Source organism: Gopherus evgoodei, chromosome 1, assembly GCF_007399415.2.
Source record: "Gopherus evgoodei ecotype Sinaloan lineage chromosome 1, rGopEvg1_v1.p, whole genome shotgun sequence".
In the NCBI taxonomy this organism is placed as follows: Eukaryota; Metazoa; Chordata; order Testudines; family Testudinidae; genus Gopherus; species Gopherus evgoodei.
Genome location: NC_044322.1, coordinates 361933964 through 361959797, shown reverse-complemented (window position 1 = coordinate 361959797; position 25834 = coordinate 361933964). Strand labels below are relative to the sequence as shown.

The following is a 25834-nucleotide window of genomic DNA, read 5'->3' as shown; positions in this document are numbered from 1 at the left end:
TGAACGTGAGGAAAAAGTCTCTCGAGACCTCTGAGGAACCTGACCATCATGTCATGGGAGAACACCGTCTGCCTGTGAATGGGCAGATGAAGGGTGGCAATGGCCGCCAGATGCACCCTGATAGAGGAGTGTGCCAGGCCCTGGTTCCTCAAATGAAGCAGGTAGTCTAGGATGGACTGCACCAAAGAATGTGAAGGGGAGATGCCCTGTTCGGCTGCCCAGCAAGAGAACCTCCTCCAATTTTCCAGGTAAGTCTCTCTGGTCATACAATATGTTGGGGGCAAATTTAGTACAATGAGTCAGGAAAAAGATCTTGGAGTCATCGTGGACAGTTCTCTGAAGATGTCCACACAGTGTGCAGAGGTGGTCAAAAAAGCAAACAGGATGTTAGGAATCATTAAAAAGGGGATAGAGAATAAGACTGAGAATATATTATTGCCCTTATATAAATCCATGGTACGTCCACATCTCGAATACTGTGTACAGATGTGGTCTCCTCATCTCAAAAAAGATATACTGGCACTAGAAAAGGTTCAGAAAAGGGCAACTAAATTGATTAGGAGTTTGGAGAGGGTCCCATATGAGAAAAGATTGAAGAGGCTAGGACTCTTCAGCTTGGAAAAGAGGAGACTAAGGGGGGATATGATAGAGGTATATGATAGTGGATAAGAAAAAGTTATTTACTTATTCCCATAATACAAGAATTAGGGGTCATCAAATGAAATTAATAGGCAGCAGGTTTAAAACAAATAAAAGGAAGTTCTTCACGCAGCACACAGTCAACTTGTGGAACTCCTTACCTGAAGAGGTTGTGAAGGCTAGGACTATAACAGCGTTTAAAAGAGAACTGGATAAATTCATGGTGGTTAAGTCCATTAATGGCTATTAGCCAGGATGGGTAAGGAATGGTGTCCCTAGACTCTGTTTGTCAGAGGGTGGAGATGGATGGCAGGAGAGTGATCACTTGATCATTGCCTGTTAGGTTCACTCTCGCTGGGGCACCTGGCACTGGCCACTGTTGGTAGATAGATACTGGGCTAGATGGACTTTTGGTCTGACCTGGTATGGCCGTTCTTATGTTCTTATGGTCGAGGGCTTTCTGGACCCCTTCCAAACAGGCTCATTCCTCCAGGTTCAGCCATGCAACATCCACGCTATAAAGTGGAGAGATGCGAGGTTGAGGTGCAAAATTCGACCGTGATTCTATGACAGCAGGTCCGGTCGGTTTCGCAGGAGCCATGGAGGGATCACCGACAGGCTCGATAGCATCCCAAACCAGTGCTCGCAAGGCCTTGCTGGGGCAATCATGATAACCTGAGCCTTTTCTCTCTTGATTTTCGCTAGGACTTTGCTGATGAGTGGAGTCGGAGGGAACATGTACACCAGGTTTCCTGCCCATGTCAGGAGGAAGGCACCGGAGAGGGAGCCCTTGCCCAGACCCCGTCTGTAGCAAAACCTGTGGCACCTCCTGTTCTGCCTGGTGGCGAACAAATCCACTTGGGCAGTTCCACACCACTGGAAGATCATGCCGGCTACCTGCGGGTGGACCACCCACTTGTGGTGAGAGGAGAAGTCCCTGCTTAGGTGATCTGCTAGCATGTTCTTGGCACCCGGAAGGTGACAGGCGTCTAGGTGGATTCCATGGTAGATGCAGAAGTCCCAAAGACGGAGTGCCTCTTGGCAGAGGGCTGAGGATAGTGCTCTCCCTTGTCTGTTGATGTAGAACATCAAAGGTGTGTTGTCTGTCAGGACTCCGACCACTTTGCCCGACAGGTGAGGTAGGAAGACCGCGCACGCCCTGCGGACCGCCCTGAGCTCTTTGACGTTTATGTGTAGCATCGTTTCCTCTGGGGACCACATACCTTGGGACTGGGAAGGTGCTGAGGTGCCCCCCCAAAGCTGAGTCCTAGGCATCCAAAACCAACTCGACTGAATGAGGAGTGCTGACAAAGGGAACTCCTTCCAGGACTTTCTCCAGGTCGGTCCATCACCGCAGCGAGATAAGTATAGTTGTGGGGATGGTAACAACCTTTTCCAGGTGCTCCCTGGACTGGGAATAGACCGTTGCCAGCCATTGCTGTAGGGTCATATCCAGAGCCTGGTGTGGCACAGCACATATGTACATGCTGCCATGTGACCTAGTAGGCACAGGCAAACCCTGGCCATGGTCAGGGGAAACACGGAGACTTCTGCAATGAGGTCCATCAGTGCCCCGAATCTCTCCAACAGCAGGAACATCCTGGCACAAGTTGAGTCGAGCACCACTCCGATGAACTCTATCCTCTGTACAGGAACTAATGTGGTATTTTTGTCATTTACCAACAGGACAAGGCAACGACAAGTGGCTAAAAGCATTGCGACATGCCTTTGGACCTGGAGCTGCCCTTGACTAGCCGTTCTTCGAGGTATGGGTAGATCTGGATACCCCAACGTCTGAGGTAAGCAGCCATCACCAACATGCACTTGGTAAATACCTGCCTTGCTGTCACTAGGCCAAATGAGAGGACCGCAAACTGACAGCGGTTGGGACCCACCATAAACCAGAGGAAGTGTCTGTGTCCCTCAAAGATGGTGACATGAAAGTACGCATCTTTCAGATCAAGGACAGTGTACCAGTCTCCTGGATCCAGGGAGGGGATGTTGGAGGCCATTCAGAACTTCAGCTTTGCTAGGAAGCAGTTCAAGTCTCATAAATCCAGAATAGGTTGCAGACTGCCCTTGACCTTTGGGTTTAAAAAGTAACAGGTACAGAACCCCTTGTTCCTGTACTCTGGAGGACTGACCTCCACTGCATCTAGCTGCAGTAACCCATCTACCTCCTGCGCGAGGAGACTCTCGTGAGAAGGGTCCCTGAAGAGGGACGGGGGGAGATAGGAAGGAGAAGTAGAAAGTAACTAAAGGGTGTAACCCCACGCCGCCGTATTGAGGACCCATCGAACCGATGTTCTAGATGCCCACGCAGGGAGGAAAGGAGAAAGGCGTTTGGCAAATATGAGGGAGGGAGGATCCAGGGAACAGTCCAGTAGGTCACCCTCGGGCATACCCTCAAAATGAGCGCTTGCCTGCCCGCTTATTGCGGGTTGAGTTTGACAGAGGCCTGCGAAGGCTGTTGGCTAGGACACCTCTTGCAGCCTCTGGATTTTTTATGGAGGTTCCTAGCAAGGGTGGCTCCCTTGGCCCTGAGGCTACTGTGGTTTAAACCGCTTGCGGGCAGGGCCGGGAACATACAGGGCCAGCATTTTAAGGGTCGTGCGGGAGTCCTTTAGGCCATGGAGCTTATTGTCCATCTATTCCGCAGACAGGACTTGCCCATTGAAGGGGAGGTCTTACATTGACTGCTGAGCCTCTGTGGACAAGCCAGAGAGGAGCAGCCAGGATGTCCGGCACATGGTGACTGCCAAGGCCATGGTTCTGGTGGCAGTGTCCACCATATCCGCCGCCGCTTGGAGAGTCGCCATGACCACAGTCGTGCCCTCCTCTATAATAGCCCAGAACTCTTTCCTAGAAGCCTCAGGAAGAGAGCCTCAAACTTGGCCATGGCTTGCCACATGTTAAAATCATAGTGTCCCATGACGGCTTGATGGTTGGCAACCCTGAACTGGAGACTAGAGGATGAATAAATCTTACGCCCAAACAAGTCTAGTCTCTTGGAGTCTTTGTTCTTAGATATAGCCCGGGCTGACCATGTCGCTCCCTGTGGTTAACCACTTCTATCACTAGGGAGTTTGGAGCAGGGTAGGTGTACAGGTTCTCGTGGCCTTTGGATGGCACAAAGTACTTGCGCTCAGCCCTCTTGGAGATGGGTGACCGGAAGGAGGGAGTTTGCCACAGGGCATTAGTGAACTTAGAGACCCCATCATGAAGGGACAGAGCCACTCTGGTCAATGCTGTGGAGCAGAGGACATTGCAGAGAGTCTGAAGGCTACTCTAGCTCCTTCACGTGAAGACCTAGGTTGGCAGAGACCCTCTTCAATTGTTCCTTGGCGCTTTAGCGTCATCTGGAGGAACCAGGGAAGGGGGCCCCATTATAGCCTTGTCTGGTGATGACGAGGAAGATGTCGGTGCCGTAGGGTCCTGCACAAACATTGGTGGTCCAGTGGCTTGTTCCCCTGCTACCTCTTGAACCTGTTGGGGTCCTCAAACCCAAGGCTTTTAGGAGGAGGAGGGTGGGAGAGAGGCAGCTGGTCTCTCCAAGGCTCCAGACACCAAGCAGGTGGCCTGGGAGGGCTGGGTGAACCCCCACGGGTTCCATGGATACCACGGCGCCAGCCACTGTGCTTGAGGCCATTGAGCTAGTTTCAGTACCAACAATATAGCCGGTACCACCGGTATCGGAGCTTCTCCTGCCGTCAGGGAACCTCGCTCCAAACCAGGGCTGGATCCTGAGTGGTCGCTCAGAGGAGACCAGGACAGCAGATTGGTGGCTCTGACCTGACTGGTGCCAGTCACTATGGCTGGAGTCCAGTAGCGCTCGATAGATCCACGATGGCTTGGAGCCAGCTAGCTACGTCTCACAGTTGACGAGCGGTACTGGGATGAGAAGTGGGACCGGTAGTCAGAATGGGCCCGGTGCCAGGAAGAACCTGCACACGGTGATGCCCTCCTCGGGGATCGGTGACAGTCCAAGGAATGGTAACGTCGATCCCTCGACGGGCCCCTGGACAAGTACTGTGGTTTCGGAGATACTGGCTGCTGGGACCAGAACTTCTGCTGGGAGAGGTGGGGGGCACATGCCTCCTAAGCTCTGTGCCCGGTGGCCAGCTAGCTGCACCTTGAGGCTCTCTGCCTGTGCCCAAGGTATGGGGACCGAATGGGAGTGTGTTGCGTCTGCCTTTCATGGTCAGATACGTGGCGGCTATGGGAGGGCGAGCGCTGGTGGGAGGTTCCCCATGACGGGGAACGGTGCCACTGAGGTGGGGACCAAAGTGTAACTGGGGAACCATAGGAGCCAGTGTGGGTGGGACCAGGAGGGACATGATCTCCTGCACCACCTGAAGGACCTGTCGCTATCCGAGGAGGCCTCTGTCGCTATCTGAGGTGGGAGGCAGAGAGCGGCCTGGACTACACCGCTCCACCAGAGCTTGGGCTCGAGATCCTGACGTGGATGAAGAATTGCCAGGCATGGGACCTTGCTAACACCCAGTATTATCCTTTCTCTTGTGGGAGGTTGGAGACCGGCCTCACCCCACCTTTTTAGGCTTCTTGGTCGGAGCCACGGATGGGGACTGGTGCCGGCCAATGGATGGTCCCGATGGGACGATATGGGTCACGGTAGGTCATCCTACTCGGTAGTTCATGGTACTCGGTGCTGAGCTGGAGCGTTGCTCCAGTGCTGGGGTGAGGGTCGACTCCATAAAGAGCACTCTTAAATGAATACTGCACTCCTTCTTAGTCCTTGGCTTGAAAGATTTGCAAATTTTGCACTTCTTACTAATGTGTCCTTCACCGAAGCAATGCAGACAACTGCTGTGTGGATCACTAATGGGTATGGGCCTCTTGCAGCAATCATAGGGCTTAAAACCTGGGGACCGGAGCATGCCCCATCTTGAGGCAAAGTCCCGTTTGGGACCTACAAAGTCTCTAACTATAGCTAAGGGATTTATAAACACTAAGAAACTATATACACTATAATACAAGAGATAACTAGTTTGTACGAACAAGCAGCCACAGTACTAGCTGAAGCAGCCACAGTTCCAGCACCATCACTGGTGGCAAGAAGGAACCGAGGGTGAGGGGAACCGGCAGCACCCTATATACTGCGGCATGCGCACTCCATTCCAGGGGGCACCACAGCCACTCCCATATGGATACTGCGGAGGTAAAAACTTTCAGCACTGGTGCATCTGGCGAACACACACACCTAAGTTGAATGGACACGAGCAAGCACTCGAAGAAGAAATACTGGTTTTAATTAGCTATTTTTAATGTCTCATATACACACCCCCTACTCTGATATAATGCTGTTCTTGGGAGCCAAAAAAAATCTGTGTTATAGGTGAAACCACGTTATATCGAACTTGCTTTGATCCACCGGAGTGTGCAGCCCCGCCGCCCTGGAGCGCTGCTTTACCATGTTATATCTGAATTCATGTTATATCGGGGTACAGTTGTACTGTCATGCGTAACACGCACATACTTGAATAAATACGAACTCATGATAACATTCAGGCAATCTCATGCTTCTTTGTATTTTTGTAACTTGAACAAAATCAGCACCATCATCTGTATAGTCGAATTGTTTACTGACTATGATCTGTGTTTAACATTCCATTGCAGATATTTATAGTCTATGTCAAAAATTCAGAGTAGTTTACTTGAAAACAGACAAAAGTAGGACATGAAACATTACTGGGTCACATGAAGTGTTTACATGCAGTCTGAAATACTGAATTTTATTGGTATGATGAGAAGGCTCTATAATTATAATGGAATTGAATAAAAACAAACAATTACAAATATTCCACACAACAGAAGTGAACTAGACCAGATTTTTTTCTGTCCTTCAATTTTTAATTAAAATTAGCATTTGAGACCTCTGTTGGCAGACAGTTACCACAATATTTATATTTGTGACTCTAGATGTATGTGATCCCAGGATATGAAATCATAAATCAGTTTCCATCCTGCTAATATGGATGCAACGTTAGAAGAACTTTACTGTAGAAGCCTGTGACATTTATGAAATATAAAATTTGTCTCAACAGCAAAGTATTACCACAAGTGAGAAATGTGTTTACACAATTGCTTTAAGCTCCCTGTACTGCTCATGTCTCAAATGTTCTAGGGAGGTGTGGTACTGACTGGCAGCCAATCTCAGAAATGCTGGTTTTAACGTTTATTTCCAAATACATTTTTTCAACTCATGAATGGGCAAGTTGTTGTATGAATTTACATTACCACACCTGACAAAAGTTGATATGGTTTTCTTTTAAAACGCATCTGCAGCTGGCGAGGGTGGAGAGCGAGAGGGAGGGGGGAAGAATCAGATTTATGCTCCTTTTGTACATCATTATGACACATGGATTTATAAATTCTAAGGCCAGAAGGGACCACTGTGATCATTTAGTCTGATCTGCTACATAATATAGGCCAGAGAATTTCACCCAGTAATTCCTGCATTAAGCCCAATTAATTAATTTATGATTGAACTACAGCATATTTTTTACAAAAACATCCAGCAATGACTTAAAGATTCCAAGTGCTGGAGAATAAGAAGAATGTGGCCCAAGAAGGGTTTTTGTTTTTCAGCTTGTTTTCTACATTAGAAATTCAGGTCTTGTCCACCCTGTTTTCTTCAAAGACCGTGACTGTCTACACTAGAGTTTCTTGGCAATAATTTCCCTCTGTCGACAACACTGACGCACCTCTAGAGCTAGTGTGGACAAAGCTCTGCCCTTCCTCATACTGAGTAACATTTACTCATACGAGATGGTCCCATAAAAGTAAGGGTTGGAGAGGAATATAAGGCTCATTTGTATCTCCTTTGCACAATTCTCTTTTCCAGAGCTGTACCTTCACCTACCCAAGCACCTAAAGAGAATTCTATTTTCCCAAACATTAGCAACCCATGTTCACTAAAGAACTGGAGGCCCGGCAAGACTTGATTCATGAATGTTACTCAGCATTGCTTCATCTTGCTTCTGGCAAGATATACCATCAGTCTTGGTCTACTCCCTGTCAGATACAGAAAGATCATAATCTGGTTGCTAATAAACATCAGAGTACATGCTTTCAGAACCCACAGCCTAGGTGCTCTCTAAATGAATCATTCCACCCTTTACAGAACAGTACAGAGACAATGCAGTGTGCTGTGCGAGCTGAGGATTTACTTCAGAAAAAGTAACTGGAACAGTTAAAATGCATGACAAAACACAGTATCTATGGTTGCTACACTCACTAAAGAGTCTAGGAAAGGGCAGAGGCCACCAAAGGGTTTCTGGTGTGCCCCAAAAGTGGGAGAAGTACAACATTCGTAAACAGTTTAAACTTGCTGCGGGCTGAGGGATGTGCTGGTTGCCACTTCCTGCAGCTCCCGTTGGCCGAGAATGGCGAACTGCGGCCACTGGGAGCTGTGATCGGCTGAACCTACAGACGCGGCAGGTAAACAAACTAACCCAGCTTGCCAGGAGCTTTCCATGAACAAGCGGCGTCCCTAGATTGGGAACCACTGCCTTAAAGCTTTGACTCTGATGGCTTTAAGGATTTTCTAAACCTTGCCAATTGTGTTAAAAGGCACGTACATACATTAAATACACACAACTTATGGACAAGCTGTACAGTGACTAGTATCAGAGCTATAAATAAAGTTTTAAAAAAGTGTCTGAGTGTATTTTGTAGGTGCGACTCCAGAACTATCAAGTAAGGGTGTCACAGATAGCTTAACCATTTAAAAACAACAAGGTAAAAGGGTCAAGTTAAACAAAAGACACAGTATGAGCTTTTAACTATTTGTGCTCTGGGACTTTTCCCTTCCTGCCGAAGTCTCTATTAAAACTATTATAAGGCAAATAAATTACCTATAATTTTCAATTCCCCCCCTCACCCTCCCAGTGACCCACCGCTGTGGATGTGAGTCATAATTCGTGGGTATTTCTGTCCAATCCAGCAGAATGGAGGCTTTTCTTTCTTTTTTTTTTTTAAGTTCCTTCCGCTGGCACGTTTACTGAACATACCACTCCTAGAAAATCTGAGGAGTCACAGGCCTGGCTTACACTTAAAATGTAGGTTGATATAGTTTTGTTACTCAGAAGTGTGAAAAACACTCCTGAGTGATGTAGCTATGCCGACCTAATGCCTGGTGTAGACACAGCTAGGTTGATGGAATGCTCCTTTTGACCTAGCTACCAATGCTTGGAGAGGTGGATTACCTACAGTGAAAGATCATTGCTGTATCTACCATCTACCCTATGGGGTTAGTGCAGAATAGCTATGGTGCTGTAGTCCCCATAGCATAGACAAGCCCACAAAATGACATCAATTTGGTACTGAACCCCCCTCCCCCATTCAACCAATGTGTGGATGATATTATTGTGATATAACAGCCCTATCTGATATTCTTTCTTGCCCTGAACTGAAGGAACATGTACTGAAATACCAGAAAAATATAGGGAGAGGCTTGTCCAGAGCAGTGGATCCACTGTGGAAGAGGCCTTTTTCCGCATAGAAGTGATCACTCACGGAAAGCAGCAAGCTGTGACTGACACGCAACCACAGCATAGGAAAGTTAACAAAATAGTGCACAATCACAAAAATAATCATGGCAACAAAGGATATAGAGGGGTGAGTATCGGTTGAACAAACAAGCCCCCACCAAAAAACTAGAAATCAAAATTAAAAAGCCATAAAGACTAATTAGCTATGAACTCAAAAATTATTACTTCCCAGAAGAAATATTTCATCCCTCTTTCTCCCCCTACTCTGAGAATTCGCTTACAGTCAGATAGTCAGAACAGCTAAACTACAACAAGCAATCTTCCCTTTCCAAAGAATTGGCTTGGATTGTTTCCCTGGAAGCAGCTTTCTGACTCTAAACACCCAGAACATTTACTTATGTCACATTTTAACCATAAACACATTGTTTCTATATGAAAGAGTTACACACATCATAAAGTCCAGTTTGCTTGAAGTGCAATAGTGTGTGCTTAAGGGTTTGGCTACACTTGCAGGTGTGCAGCGCTGGGAATTAAAGCTGTCTTCGTACAGCTGTGTAGGGAAAGCGCTGCAGTGTGGCCACACTGACAGCTACCAGCGCTGCAGTGTGGCCACATTTGCAGCGCTGTTGGGAGTGGTGCATTATGGGCAGCTATCCCACAGAGCACCTCGTCCCATTCTGGCACCGTGGGTTGTGGGAAGGGGGCAGAGGGTGTGGGTCATTTTGCTTCCTGTCCCATCGTCCCGTGATGCATCACTTCACATCCCAGCAGTCCCTGTTTTTCCATCCACGTTTGGCGCCATCTTGACTCTCTCAACGGTTTCTATGCAGCGCAATTTCTGTGGGAAATGGAGCCCAAACTGCTGAGGAATATGCTGATGAGTCTCGCCAGCACATCACGTTTGGCAGTTGAGCTATTCCTTAGGATCCAAAGTGATGAGGAGTCCGACGATGATAGCGAGTCGTGTACGACACGAACTTGCTTGTGGCATTCATGGAAATGCTCAGCACCGTGGAACGCCGCTTTTGGGCTCGGGAAACAAGCACTGAGTGGTGGGATCACATCGTCCTGCAAGTCTGGGATGACGAGCAGTGGCTGCAGAACTTTTGGATGAGAAAAGCCACTTCCATGGGACTGTGTGCTGAGCTCACCCCCACCCTGCGGCGTAAGGACACAAGATTGAGAGCTGCTCTGTCGGTGGAGAAGCGGGTGGCTATTACAGTCTGGAAGCTGGCAACACCAGACAGCTACTGATCGGTCGGGAACCAGTTTGGAGTGGGAAAGTTGACCGTTGGAATCATGTTGATGTGAGTTTGCAGGGCCATTAATCACATCCTGATAAGAAGAACCCTGACTCTGGGGAATGTGCAGACATTCTGGATGGCTTTGCACAAATGGGTTTCCCTAACTGTGGAGGGGTGATAGATGGGATGCATATTCCTATTCCGGCACCACCCCACCTAGCATCCGAGTATGTTAATCGGAAGGGGTATTTCTCCATGATTCTGCAGGCGCTAGTGGATCACCGTGGGCGTTTCACTGACATTAACACAGGCTGGCCCGGAAAGATGCATGATGCACTCATCTTTTGGAACACTAGCCTGTTCAGGAAGCTGCAGGCAGGGACTTTTTTCCCAGACCGGAAGATCACAGTAGGGGACATCAAAATGCCCATTGTGATCCTTGGAGACCCCGCTTACCCATTAATGCCGTGGCTCATGAAACCGTACACAGGGAACCTTGACAGGAGCAAGGACCGGTTCAACTATAGGCTGAGCCGGTGCCGAATGACTGTGGAGTGTGCTTTTGGCCGTTTAAAGGGGTGCTGGCGATCTCTGTATGGGAAGCTAGACTTGGGGGAAAGCAGCATCCCCGCAGTTATATCTCCATGCTGTACCCTCCATAATATTTGTGAAGGGAAGGGTGAAAGATTCAATCAGGCATGGACCTCTGAGTTTCAACGCCTGGAGGTTGAATTTGCACTGTCAGAGAACAGGGCTACTAGAGAGGCCCAGCACAGGGCTGCAACGATTATGGATGCCTTGAGGGAGGAATTTGAGGCTGAAAACCAACAGTAATGTTTGGTGCCTTGCACGGGAGTGAAGTGCAGTGGTTACAATGTTAGTAGGAATCTGTTTTTCCTAAGCTGATTTGCAGTGCCTGTTTCTTTCCTGGGCTAAGGTATCTTTGACTTTCTGCAACAATAAAGACGGTTTTCGAAGCCAAAAAATCCATTTATTGAAAAGAAAATAACTTTGTTGACAGACACACAAGTTTTTGAGAACCTAAAAGGGCAGGGGGGTGGGGTGGGGAACTGTACAGTCACAGGTTTGAATATGTCCCGTCTGGAGTGCTGTACAATGACTGCTGCACTTCAGGATGGCTATACTGCATGGTGAGGGGGTTGAATGCAGAGGGTAAAGGTCATAGTTCTCAGGGCTGCTTGGTGAACGTACAGGTGTTGGAGGCAGCTGGTGGTGGCGGTAAGAACCTGGATGCTGGGGAAGGGGGTTTTGAGCTGACATGGGGACACAAGGCAAAGAGCTTTGGGACAAGAGTGGCGGGGGCAGGGGGGCGGGGGCGGTAGTGCTCCCGCCTGCATGGCTACGAGCGCCTGGATAGAGTCTGCTTGGCACTCCTGGAGGCTTATCAGCTGCTTTGTGCTTTTCTTCCTGTCCGCTGCATTTCTCTGGCGGATCCTGCTTTCCCTTTCCCTCCAGTCCTGCACTTTTTGATTCTCTGTGACAGAGTGCTGCATAACTGCTTGCAGCATGTCTTCTTTGCTTTTTCGCAGCTTCTTCCGGAGGTTTTGCAGTCTTTCAGCCGTTGATAACACAGGCAGCTGAGATCTCAAGGTTGCATCTGTAAAGGCAAAAATGCAACACTTAATAGAGGCAGCATTGTTTATACCAGACAGTTATTCCCCCGCAGTTAAGGAGGGTAACAGTCTTCACAATAGCATAATATTCCCATCCCAAAGAGAGCACACATAACCCACGGGAGCCCCGAAATGGTGAGTAAGTGGGACTGATTGTTTCAGGGATGTACTGTCCTCGGGCTTTCTGTGCGTTGGGAAAAGAAAACAGCTGCAGGGGACACCTACACTGAACACTACCCCAACATTTTCCACAGGATTTTATCCTGGAAGATATCTCGCTGCTGCGGGTCACCTAGGAAGCATGGGAGGGTCTTTTACTGCAATGCAGATTCCACCCTGGCCCCTGTGCAGCTTGCCTGTGTCTTGCAATGGTCCTCCCACCCCTCGCGGCACAGTGGCGCGGATGCGTTAGCCTGACTGGGACAAGGACCACAGTGGCTCTCCCAAGAAACCTGCGCAAGCACATTGCCCACGCTCTGGCTGAAACTTTTGAAGAGATTACCGAGGCCGATTACCGCGACGTGATAGACCACATCAATGTGCTGTTCCGCATCTAGGCACGCATGCATGCAGCCCTAACCCTCCCTCCTCTCCTGAAAAATTTCAGTCCTGAAAATATAAGCCGCTTACCGGGAACCCACTCCTCTGTTTGTCCTCCACCAAGTACCGGCTGCTGCGACTGGCTGCCTTCCTCCTGACTTGAGAAGAGCTCCTGGCTGCACGCCTCCTGGGACTCCGGGGTGTCTTCCCCCACCCCAGTACCCTCACTCTCACTTTCCTTCTCCTCCTCCTCCTCCTCCTCCCCCTGCTCTGAAGTGTCCATCGTGGTCCTCAGAGTGGAGGTGGGATCACCCCCAAGTATTGCGTCCAGCTCTTTGTAAAAACAGCAGGTCGTGGGGGCAGTGCCGGAGCGGCAGCTTCCCTCGCAGGCTTTGCAGTAGGCACTCTGCAGCTCCTTCAGCTTTAACCCTGCACTGCAGCATGTCCCGGTCATGGCCCCTTTCCAGTATGGCCCTTGATATCTGCCCAAAGGTATTGTAATTCCTACGGCTGCAGCGCAGCTGGGACTGCACAGCTTCCTCCCCCCAAACACTGATGAGGTCCAGCAACTCACCATTGCTCCATGCTGGGGCTCGTTTGCCACGTGGAGCCATGGTCACCTGGAAAGATTCACTGATTGCACTCCACACCTGGCTGAGCAAACAGGAAGGGGACTTTTTAAATTCTAGGGGCATTAAAAGGGTGGGTCTGACACTTGGTCACCTGAGGCCAGGGCTGTAGAGTTCGAACTGATGAGCAGAGTGGCTGAACAGGCATTCTGGGATACCTCCGAATAATTCTGGAGGCCAATAACAGCGCTTTTGGTGGCCACACTGGTGGAGCAGTGCTGCATCAGCAGCGCTATAGTCGTTATTCCCCAGGTCGAGGTGGAGTACAACCAGTGCTGTAGCCAGGGAGATACAGCGCTGTATGTGCCTTGCAAGTGTGGATGGTGAGTGAGCTGCAGTGCTGTAAAGCCACCACCAGTGTTGCAACTCTCCAGTGTAGCCAAGCTCTAAGTGAAATATGAATTAAAGCAGAATTTGAAGTGTCATTTTTACCACTGTTATTTTACATCTCGAGTGCCCATCACTTGAACGTGTTCATACGCTTCCTTGGGTTTCTTTCACCAGACATTAAACATTGGGGAAGTTCTGGGGGCTAAATAAACTACAATAGCAGGACATTTGAACCTGATAGAACAATACGTTGAACACCACATTACTTGACTTACCTTAAAATCAAGGCTGCAGAGACTGACAACATCATCATCTTTCTCTCGCCGCTTCCTTTTCTGTAATAAAAGAAACCAATCATATCTAACCATTTGATTATACTGTAGAAAGCATGACTCCCTATATTTTTTTATTTTATATAATATATATATATATATATACACACACACACACACACACACACACACACACACACACACACACACACACACAGCCTGATTTTGAAGTCAACCTAAAGATGCCCTCCTTACTGCACCTGCAGAACTGTGGGTGAAAATAATTGCACGAGTAATTTTGCAATGGCAAAAATCATTTAGTCTTGTCACTTTATTGCATCCACAAATCACACATTTATAAGTTTACTTGTTTCTTTATGCTCCCCATAATTATAGCTGTGAAGAAAGAACCAAAAGACAACAAGGAAAAACTAAAGCAATGGAGACTGAAGTGCATTCATGTGGCAGTTAGCTCTGTGAATGGATTCAGGTATTTACTTAATTAAATGAGATAATTTTTATGGTTTCCAAGCTCAGCAGTTAATAAAGCTGAGATTTTGAAAGAGGTTTAAGGGAGTTAGGTGCCAGCTCCCACTGAAAGTCAATGGGAGTTGGGGTTCTAGAACCCCGAACGGGACTTAGACGATACCATTATTCCCCAAGATGTACCCTCACCTGCATGGATGAGCTCCGCAGAGGAGCCTAAGGCAGCCTTGAAAATCCCAGCAATGTTGGTGGGAGTACAGCTTGGGGTATAAGGGTATCTTCTAGTTCCCCTTCTGGATTCCAAGAACTCCACACTTTATTTTACAATGTTTTCATTTATACCACTGGGCAACTCTTTTCCATCCCAATAAGTCTTCTTACCAGTACATATTAGACAAATTTATGTTTAAATATTAATTACAAAAGTACAGAAATCCATTAGCTCACATTAGTATTTTCCTTCCTCAGCAGTTTAATCTAACCAGAGTACCAAACAGAAGTTAGAATTTCCACGGTTTTCAGTCATTTTATTGTCTGAATATTTTAGTTCTAAAAGACAACACACAAACTCCCCAGTAGGGTGACTGAGGTCCACTTGCTGATTGAGGAAAAGTTTCGTATAAAATATATACATACAGCATTTCATTTGTGAGGCTTATATGGAACTCAATGCCATTATTTCAGAAGAGATTTTTGGCAGGCTTGATAATGTGTGCAGGTTTGTATTTGTTTTTTAGGTTAAGTTCAATAAAAAGTTCAAAATAGATTTTTGACTAGAACTTGCAACAATACAAGATACCACATCTTTTTAGTTTCAAGATTCCCCCTCCCCGCTTTATGCAAGTCAAGTATACTAATGTCTTCAACACACAGCTCTGGACCCAACCCCAGGCTCTGAAGCAAAGCCAAGGTTTTGTTTTTAAACTGGCTAGACTTGGGTAATAAGTACTGCATTGCCCAGTTCCCCATTCCCCCTGCCCAACATAGTTTCAGAACAGAGCCGGCTGTATAATTCTCACAGGGTGCCAAGACAGAAACAGATTCCAAAAAACCCACCTGTTCAAACTGCTCAAACCAGAAGGCTTAACCAGCATAGCAGAAGGAAAACCATGATAAATACTGCTTTATGACATTATGTGTCTGGCTAGCAATAGTCACAATCAAAGACATGATATGTAAACCCTCTTGAGAAACTCAGGTCATGTGGAAAATATATTTCTATGAAAGGTATTAGACTATAAAAAAGTCAGGAAGTATTATTCAGGCAACCACAAAGGTAATGAAAAAAGTATGAACATTTTTTAAATGAAACTCTTGGAGGGAAATGTCTTTCCAAAACAAGTAAGCAAAACAGCATAAAGACAGACACAAAAGAATGCCATTAGTATTAGCATTATATAACCCTTAGGGGTGGAATGTAAAGATCCAGTAATATGTCATAGAAAAGCAAACAAAAATCTGCAAACAATTCTAGTCATCCCATTTCCCCCCACTCATTCTGTATTACCAGGAACACTTGCATGAAAATAGCTGGCAAATACCTAAAGAACAAAGAACTTTCTGCTGCTTATTGTCAACCTGGGATTCCTAGAACAGGAATAGAACTTCAGGTGAGGAATGTGCATCAGGACCGAAACTTACTCCCCAAAGATCAAAGACCTTGTTTTCAGACAAATGTCTCTTATAACAAAAACAATATGTTGTTAGCAGTGTTATCCTGGGACCAACAGGGCTAGGACATGACAGAGACAAGGTGGGCGAGGTAATGTATTTTATCTTTTACCTCACCTACCTTGCCTCTCTACAAACTATATGGTCAGTATTGGTTTCAAACACGAGAACATGCGAAGGTTTCCAATGAGCAGGTCTCACATCAATGTCAAGGTTCAATCCAACTTTCAATGGGACTTATCCACAGACCTCTGGGCACTGATTGTGTACAGGCATTGAAAAGTTTGAAAGAGGAGGGCTAATGCAGGCATGCAAGTAGGGGAGGAGTTTGAGTTAGGAGGCTCTGTTCCCCATTGGAACCAGAGAACTAGGCCAGGTCTACACTATAAACTTCAAAAGCATAACTATGTCACTCAAGGGTGCGATGAGGTGTCATGTGGTGATCAATATAGGTATGCCAGTAAAATACCCTTGTGTAGATGCAATTACACCAGCATAGCTTATTTCACTTGGGGAAGGAGGGGCCTTGGCTGGAATAAGCTCTAGTGACAAAATTAGTTTTGCGAGTATAACTGCATCCACACTAGATGGACTTTTGTGGATACGGTATGCTGGTATAACTATACTGGCAAAGCCTTCCAACTGTAGATGTGGCCCTAGACTCTGCAGCAAGGGTGGGGACTCATGGGCAACAGGACTCAGGGATTCATCCTCCATTATCCATACCCTCTTTTAGCAGTTTTTGTCACCTATCCAAGCTCATTTAAGTAAAATTGGGACATCCTCTATATATAAGAACCCTCCTTACAGTTGATAATTCTGTGGAGGAAAGTCCTAGTCTGAAATATTTCCTCAGGTCCATCCAGAACTTGTCTCTAGCAAGCCACAAGCGGCTTGTCAGAAAGAGAAGTTGCCTCCAGACCAGAGCTGAAGTTCTAGGGTGCCCATTGGCTCTTCAGGATGAAGGAGAAACTATGTGCACTGAGATTAAGAGCAGGTAATTGAGATTGATAGTGGGAACTCATGGCAATAAACAGTTAACTCATTCAACACCAGTCTCCTTGATTTTTGCAGTTTCCATTGGTGGGGCCAAGGCTGGCTCTGGGCCCCAGCACGCCAAGCGCGTGCTTGGGGCGGCATGCCGCGGGGGACGCTCTGCCAGTTGCCGGGAGGGCGGCAGGTGGCTCCGGTGGACCTCCCGCAGGCGTGCCTGCGGAGGGTCTGCTGGTCCCACGGCTCCGATGGAGCTTCTGCGGGCACGCCTGCGGGAGGTCCACCGGAGCCGCAGGAACAGTGAACCCTCCGCAGGGACGCCTACGGGAGGTCCACCGGAGCCACGGGACCGGCGAGCGGCAGAGCGCCCCCCACAGCGTGCCGCCGTGCTTGGGGCAGAAAAATGGCTATAGCCAGCCCTGGATGGGGCATGCAATCTAGTAACACTAAATCTAATTTAGAGTTAGAGAATAAAACATTAGTATACAAACAGCCAAAATGAAAAAGCAGAAAAAACCATACATAGAAAATGGAGATAAATAAGTTCATTGCTTCAAATGCTTTCAATCTGTGACCCTGGGGCAGGTTCATTTGAGAGGATATAATTTGTAGGGCTAATCACTGCGATTCAAAAATGGATATTAAGTTAATCTGTAACCATCAGATAAAACCTTAGAAAGTTTTTTTTTTAAAGTCAGGATTTTATTTCCCACACTTCACTACATTATTATTCACACAACCTCATAAACATACATGAAACGTCAATGCCTATGCCCTGAGGAGTGACCAATGAAAAGCAAGCCAAAGAGGACAATAGGAAGAATACAGGACAAGCGTTACCACAGTAAGGCTTATGGATGCTTCAGTTATTATACCCATAAATAAGCTACAGCTTTTCAGTATTACAAAATGTTACTTCTGTAGTCCTGTTCTAAATCCTGTTTCAAGTACCAGCTCAGTCACATTTACCCTGCTAAGTCAGCAAAAGCTGTAGCCTAAATAAAAACAATGGCAAGTACCATCTTGACACTCAGAGCCACAAGCATACAATCAAGTTAAGGCCAACAAGGCAGATCAGCTCTATTATGTACGATTCTCTAGCTACTCAAGAGTCTCAGAATGTCTCAGTGAGGAAGTGTTCATATTTGCCTAACCAGAAAGAGAACAATATGTTTCTTTCTTCCTTATGCAGGAAGAAGGAACCTTATTTATTGACAAGCTTTTGACATACAAATACAGTGTATGCTTTACTCACCAGAGTGAAGTCCCACTGGGGCCCAGGAGTTAGAAATGTGAAAGAGCTGCCTCGTCGCAGAGGATATCTGTGAGTTGAGAATGTATAAAAGTAAATAAAGTAGCTATAATTCATTCCCCCTTTCCCTTTTTAGTTGTTTTAAAATCCTGTGGTGTAACAACATCCCATGCTAACCCTGTCAAATCTGAACAAGGGTCCCAAATCAGCTCTAAATACTTGTAACCTCTGCGACAAAACACATTTCCTGTGGATTTTTTCAGCCCAGGGTAACCAACTTACAATAGCCAAAGTCCAACATGAAGAACCTCATTCCAAATGGATGGAACCTGGCCTGGAACAGAACCATCCCAAGGGGACAGACCATGCTAAAAAAAATAACCAATACCAGGAGGATACCATCTGAGATTCAATCTTCTGTTTCTGAATTGTCCCTCAGAGGCACAACTGTAACCTGGAGAGAGGCTACGATTTGAGAGGATGCCCAAACAATCTTGACTGTTGCCTGACAGATCAGAAGGTTGCTGCTTCTTAACTTAACCATAGAAGACCCTGCCAGGACTTTAAGAATTCGACTCATATGTCAAATCCTCTCCTTATGAAGAAAACCATGAGCCTCAAGCTATACCTACATTACAGCACTTACTGTGGATCAGCTGCATCCAGCAGCGATTGTGATGGAGATGATCTAAGAGAAGCAATAGCTATGTCTCTCCAGCTGACATAGCTCTGTCTACAGCGGCGCTTAGGTTGGTATAATTTACATCGCTCAGGAGTGTGGATTATTCACAACCCTGAGCGACATAAATTATACTGAAGTAACCTGTAGCGTATACTAGGTCTCAGACTTCTCTTCTGATGGGCTTCTGTATTAAAGGATTACAGGCCACAGAGCCAGTGGGTCAGTGGTGTAGCCAGGTTTTCAGGGTAAGGGGAGCAAAAAACACAAAAAAGGCGCCTCCCCTTGGCTCCCCCTCTGGCCGCGCCCCCTTGCCCCCCCACCCCGGCCACGTCCCCAGACTGGACCCCCACATCCCCAGACTGGACCCCCCTTCCCCCTCTCACTTTTGCTCCTGCACCGGCCTGCTGCCCCGCAGCTCCTCTGGCTGTGCAGCGGGCAGCGTGGCCGGCAGGCACGGCTTCCGAGCCAGCCTGGCACCCTGGGGCTCCTCTGGCCGTGCAGCGGGCAGCGTGGCCGGCAGGCACGGCTTCCGAGCCAGACTGGTGCCCCGCGGCTCCTCTGGCCGTGCAGCGGGCAGCGTGGCCGGCAGGCGCGGCTTCCGAGCCAGCCTGGCACCCCGCGGCTCCTCTGGCCGTGCAGCGGGCAGCGTGGCTGGCCAGAGCAGAAGCAGCTGCTTCAACTGAATCCAACCAGCTACGCTACTGCAGTGGGTGAATACTCCAATCCTTATGAGCAATTGTCCACACAGACATTTTGTCTGAGGCAAGAGGAGCACCTCTTGGACCTCAACCTCACCCCCATTTGCCATCTATTTATTATTAATTATATTACCATAGTGCCCACGTGCCCTCCTCAAGGACCAGATCCCCATTATGATAGGTGCTGTATAAAAACAGAACAAATACGGTTCTTGCCCCAAGGAGGTTACTCTCAAAGTAAAAGATGAGAAACAACAGATGGCTATAGACAAGGGAGCACAATGAAACAATATGAGTCAGCATGACTAAACAGGTCAAAAATCTGAACCAATCAGCTATACTAAGTGATAACTTTCCTAACTATACAAGTTTAGGAAACTAAACATCCCACACCAATCCTGACATAGAGAAGTAAAAATATCTGGCCTCATTTTCCAATCCAAGTGGAGACGAAATCAATGGAAGCTGCAGGTCCTCTCCATCTTGAAAATGAGGCCATCAGCCTTTGCATAAACTTGCAACTGAGGCTTGCTCTTACAATAAGTCATCCTCATCAACAAAGCAAGACTGTCAAAAAGCAATATTTTCAGAATAATGTTAAATAAAAATATCCTGGGACCGATACGGCCACACCACCACTGTATCCATCTAAGTCAGGGGTCTCAAACATGCAATGGAGTTATTTGCTGTGGCTCACCAAGCTCCCCCCACCCGCCGCCCCCCTGAGCCCCCCAGTGCGCCGAGTCCCTGCTCCTCTGCTTACCTCCAGGCTCTTCCCGCCACCAAACAGCTGTTTGGAGGCGCTTAATGCTTTCCAGGAGGGAGGGGGAAGGAGCGGGGAGCCACGCTCTTAGGGGAGGAGTCAGAGAAGAGGAGGGGCGGGGCGGGAATTTGGGGAAGGGGTGGAGTGGGGGCGAGGAGGAGGCAGAGTTGAGGTGGGGACTTTGGGGAAGGGTTTGGAATGGGGCGGGCAAGGGCTGGGAAGAGGCGGGGCAGGGACGAGGCTTCATGGAAGGGGTGGAGTGGGGGCGGGGGCAGGGGCAGCGGGCTTTTGTACCTTTATATGAAAAGGTGTCAGTAAAGCAGCCCTCGGGCCAATGTACTAGCCCTCATGTGGCTCTCGTGGTGATCTGAATTTGAGATCCCTGATCTAAGTCATTCTACAGTACTGGCACTGTGCTGACCCAACAAGTTGTGTTCCAAATTTCACTGTCTGGTGGATTCAACGTACATTTCCAGCAACATTTAGTTTATTCTGGACATCGTATTAAGAGGCACTTTTGCCCAAAGTTTAGTTTCTGCATCTCAAACTACCAGTCCAAAACAAAGGGTCGCTCCCTCTTTCTGACATAGCCAGTTGAATCAGCTAATAGGGAAGATTTTACTGCGCTGTGTTTTCTTTGTGAGCTTGTGACTAAAGCTAGTTTCAAAATGTTGGACAAAACAGTTTCATCAGAAAATTCCAGTTTACTGGACTGAAATGTTTAACCCAATCTATTACAGATTTCGATTTCCCTTAGCACCTACAGTGCCATGGCCTATGCGTAAAGGAGAGCTATCACTCCTGAGAGACTGACAAATTTCCAATAGCGGGGTTGGGGAAGACAAGAGAGGATATTTTGGAGGAAACAGTGACAGCATCCCAACAGAGGGCCACAAAGACAGATATGTGGAGTGATGGCGTCCTGCAGCATTCACAGGACTGAAATGGAGCACATGGCCCTGGAAAGAGACATGATGCAGAGGCAAACAGCTGTGATGGAGCATCTTTGTTACAAAGGTCAAGCACTGCACCCCAGCCTTGCATTGTCCTGCAAATTATGGAAAACACATCATATTGGAACCACCATCCTAATTACTGGTCTTTCCCACAACAATCAACCATTCTGGAGATGAAGAACACCTCGAAGCGCATCATCTACAGAATTTGTGAGCACTCCGTCACTTGGCCATGTCACAGTTCCATTGGTCTTGAATTTAAAAAACTAAACAAAAAACAAAAACAAGCAAAAACCTTAAAGTAGTGAATTTTTTTCCCTGTTTGTGTAACCCTGAAAGAGTTTACCTTGATTCCTGGGGCTCTGTCTGCTGGCAGCTCAGCGAGAGGCACACTGTCCCTGGTAGGGAGGGGGAGCCAAAGCATACTCAGAATTTGCCCAGCACCAATAGGGAGTGAGAGGCCCTTCCCAGTGAGTTCAGGAAAGGGGAGAAGCCATTTCTGAGTCAGTCTGGAGCCAGCCAGGGTCAGGGCCAGGGCAGGACTGGCTGTGTGGGGAGCTGGTGAGTCCCAGGCCTGCATGCAGGGTTCCCCTTGAGAACTGGCCTCTAGGGACCTAAAAGCAAGATCCCTCAGCTGGGTTTTCCTTCTCCACCGAGGACTCCCAGTTTGTAGAGTTTTCCTGGGAAGCCTCCCCAGCCAGGCTGAGCTACCCTCCAGCTCCGTAGGTGAGACCAATCACCACTTGGTCAGCTCTGCTCTGGCTGCTAGTCCAGGGCTGCTGCCTGCTGGGAGTGTGTCTGGATGCTGGGCTAGGAGACTACAGTTTGGATTTTAGTATGGTTGTGTAACCTGCACCTTGAGCCCTGCACCCCTTTGTGGTGAGGGGAAATCCTGGGACTGAAGCAGCCTGACTCCTGCCTGAAGAGGATCCCTGCCAACAGAGATCAGCCCCTCTGCAGTGACTGAGGAGTCCAGAGTCATCTCTGAACCTGAGGATCATTCATGGAGTTCGTGAGTGCACCATCTTTTAGTTAGTCAGTCTGGGAAATTGTTTTGGGGACCCCCTACTCCCTGAACTGTGTCCTCAAGCCAGGGAGTAAGGGTTTGGGGATTTTATAACCTGCTGCATATTAAACCCTGTGGAAGGACTTACCACCTTCCTCCCATTTGTGAGTCCTTTGGGCTGTAGGCTTGTCCATCAAAACCTGTAAGCAGATTGGCATTAAAGAAGGCAACCAGATGGAGAGGGGGCGCTACATTTGTTAACATTATATATTTTGATACAACTCTGCTGAAGAGTTTCATGGAGGTACAGCTTAACCCTACCCCCATAGCATCAACTCCAAATAAAATCAATGCACAGCATTTCAGTTATTGCCTTGATTATGCCACCTTCATTACCCACAACTGCACCCTGGCCTCAAAGTAAGAGAAAAAAAATGCATCACTGACCCTGTTTCCCCAACCTTTTGGGAAATTTCTCAGAGGCACCCTCTCTGGCTGTCAGAGTTTAAGGCCAGAAGGGACTCACCTCCTACCTATCTATCCACCTCTACCCCAGTATAACACAAATTTGGATATAACACGGTAAAGCAGTGCTCGGGGGCGGGGGGGCGGGCTGCATAATTCAGTAGATCAAAGCAAGTTCGATATAATAGGGTTTCACCTATAACGCAGTAAGATTTTTTGGCTCCCGAGGACAGCGTTATATCGAGGTAGAGTTGTATATCTAATCTATATCTATATATCTGGATGGAGGTGGCCTGTGATGTGTATCTATATCACGGCCACCTCCATCCAACACCCATCCATAATGTTCAGAAAGCCTCACCACCTCCTGCTCCCACTGATCCATTAACGTCCACAGAGTCTGCGGGGGTGGGGTGTGCAAAAATTCCCTTGGTCATTCCAGAAAACAGGCCTGAGTTATTAAAGACCCTGGCACCACGGACCTTTCCAGACCACCCCATGTTAATAATAGTGAACTTGCTATAGTGATCAACCAGGTCTTGCAGTACCTGACAAAAATACCCCTCCCTGTTGATGAAGTCTTTGGGTTGGTGCAGGGGGCAAAGAATAGGCATATGTCCCATCAATAGCCCTATACAGTGTGGGAAGCGTATCTGTGCTAAGTCATCAATAACCTCCTGTGCATTGTTTAGCTTTATGACATGGCACAGCACCACGCTTCTCATAGCCTTACAAACATCCATGACAACAGCCCCAGTGGTTGATCTACCAACAGCCAACTGGTTAGCTACTGACCGGTAGCAACGGGATGTGGCAAGCTTCCAGACAGCGATAGCCACATGCTTCTCCATGCTGAGGAGGCCTCTTGTCCTAATGCTGCAGCTCAAAGGCGAACTGTGCAGATTTCTAGGAAAGTGGCTTTAGTCAACTGAGCCCAAAGGGCAATCCACTGAGTAAAGCTGCTCCAGATAAACACCCTGCAGAAGTAACTGCTTGATTTCATCTATCTGCTTCTCCTCCTCCTGCAGCTGTATTGCTGCGGCATAAGGCATCCAAAGCCGTATGGAGCCACAGAGCCAAATTCATCTGCCTAGACCAGGCTTAGGCAACCTATGGCATGCATGCCGAAGGCAGCATGCAAGCTGATTTTCGGTGGCGCTCACACTGCCCGGATCCTGGCCACCAGTTCGGGGGGCTCTGCATTTTAATTTAATTTTAAATGAAGCTTCTTAAACATTTTAAAAATCTTCTTTACTTTACATACAACAGTTTAGTTATATATTATAGACTTATAGAAAGAGACCTTCTAAAAACGCTAAAATGTATTACTGGCACGGGAAACCTTAAATTAGAATGAATAAATGAAGACTCAGCACAGCACTTCTGAAAGATTGCCGACCCCTGGCCTAGGTGACTGTCAACACAGATATGTCATCCTGTTCATGATCATGATTGTGGCGCTCAGCAATGCATTCTCCATGCGGCCAGAGAGCAGTTCAAAAATGGCACTGGCAAAATATAGATGAATTTTGGGATGCCAGGAGAGGAATCATGGGAGTTTGTTAGTTTGACCCCAAGCCCCAGATTTCCTGTAGTTTTTGATAGGCACCCCACAACGCATGGCAAGAAAAATCAGAGCACAGAGTTGTACAGTAGCACATTGCACCATAGGATATCGGCCCAGAATGCTGCACTGTTAATTTGAACAAGCGCAGAGGTGCATGGATGCAAGGCTTAACCAGGAAGATACCATAAAGCAGGGTGGGAGCACTTCAGTTTGATATAGGTAAATTGCTGCACTTAGAGTGAACAAACTAATCTGATATAACATCCCCAAACAGACAAGCTCTTAAGGTACATCTATACTGCAGCTGGGAACGAGCCGCCCAGGCTGGGTCGACAGACATGGACTAGCTCGGCTTGAGCTAGCACACTAAAAATAGTAGTGTGGATGTTGTGGTTTGGGTGGCAGCTCAGGCTCTCACGCCCATCTGACCCCCCTGCATCTGAGCTTGGGTGTCTGGCCCATTTTTAGCACACTAGTGGAAGCCAAGCTAGCGTGGGAGTTTCTCTACCCAGGCTGGGAGGCTCACCTCCAGCGGCAGTGCAGACAGACCCTTAGAGACCAATTCTCCTGAACAACTTGGTGTTGCAAAAAAGTAACCCCTCCCCCTAAGAAACCCAGAAGTGAATGACTAGTACCTGTGGTTAGTTATTCATTCTGATTCCTGAAAGGAGACTATTCTTAATAGATAATTATCTCGTATTGTTCTTCCCAGGATCCCTCCCTTCAAGATAGACTGAGCGGATACAGCTTGAGGAAAGACAGGCATACAAGCAACACGCACCAGGTGTTTTCTCCAAGTTAACTGAGGGGCTTGAAGGTGCTTGTAAGAACAATAGAAAGTGACCACTAGTAGGCTATAGCAGGGAGCATTTTGTTTTAAAAGAACGTTTTTCCCCTTGTTTCAGATGAACTTTGGAGGGAGAACAGGGGAGGTTAGGTGAACAAGTTAAACATTTTCCAGATGAAAGAGCTGCAACTATACTCTGGAGGCAGAGCTCTCCAAACTAGTGAAAGGATACTGAGACTGTCCCAAAAGTATAGAGAAATCTGCTTCGGTGTGCTGTCTCTGCTTAAGGAAATTAGGTGCTTACCAAAACCAGCCAAAAATAATTTCATCAGTCTTGCCATGCTTATCTTTTCCACAGTGCTTAAAAACATATGATTCTGTATTAAAAATTGTGTTGCCTACAAAAGTCCTGATCTCCATGTCATGCAGCTTAATTGCCAAAATGCAATCCAAAAATGAAAATGAGGCTTAAGCATTGTACCTGAATGGTAATCTGCAAAGGACTCACAAAATCAGACACCCATATTTAAGCAGGTAAAAGGGACCAAACTAGGTCTGGCAACGTAGCAGGGAGGAGACAAGTGGCCCCAATAACCCTCCTGGGGGAAGTTTGGGCAATTTACAATTTACATATCACTAAAGATAAAAAAGCCTAGTAGATTGGTTCTAATGTGAAACAATCAAGAGTGACAGATTACATGTCTAAG

The 25834-nt window shown here is 47.4% G+C and overlaps 1 protein-coding gene across 1 annotated transcript in view; it reads right to left on the bottom strand.

Moving 5' to 3' along the window:
• The window catches only part of NET1 (neuroepithelial cell transforming 1), an 86084-nt gene that overhangs the window by 18059 nt on the left and 42191 nt on the right, over positions 1-25834 (bottom strand). The window contains exons 2-3 of the mRNA XM_030576853.1: positions 18207-18273; positions 13805-13864 (exon numbers count right to left, since the gene is read on the bottom strand). Of these exons, the coding sequence (XP_030432713.1) occupies positions 13805-13864; positions 18207-18273 (127 nt within the window). The remainder of the gene's footprint in view (positions 1-13804; positions 13865-18206; positions 18274-25834) is intronic.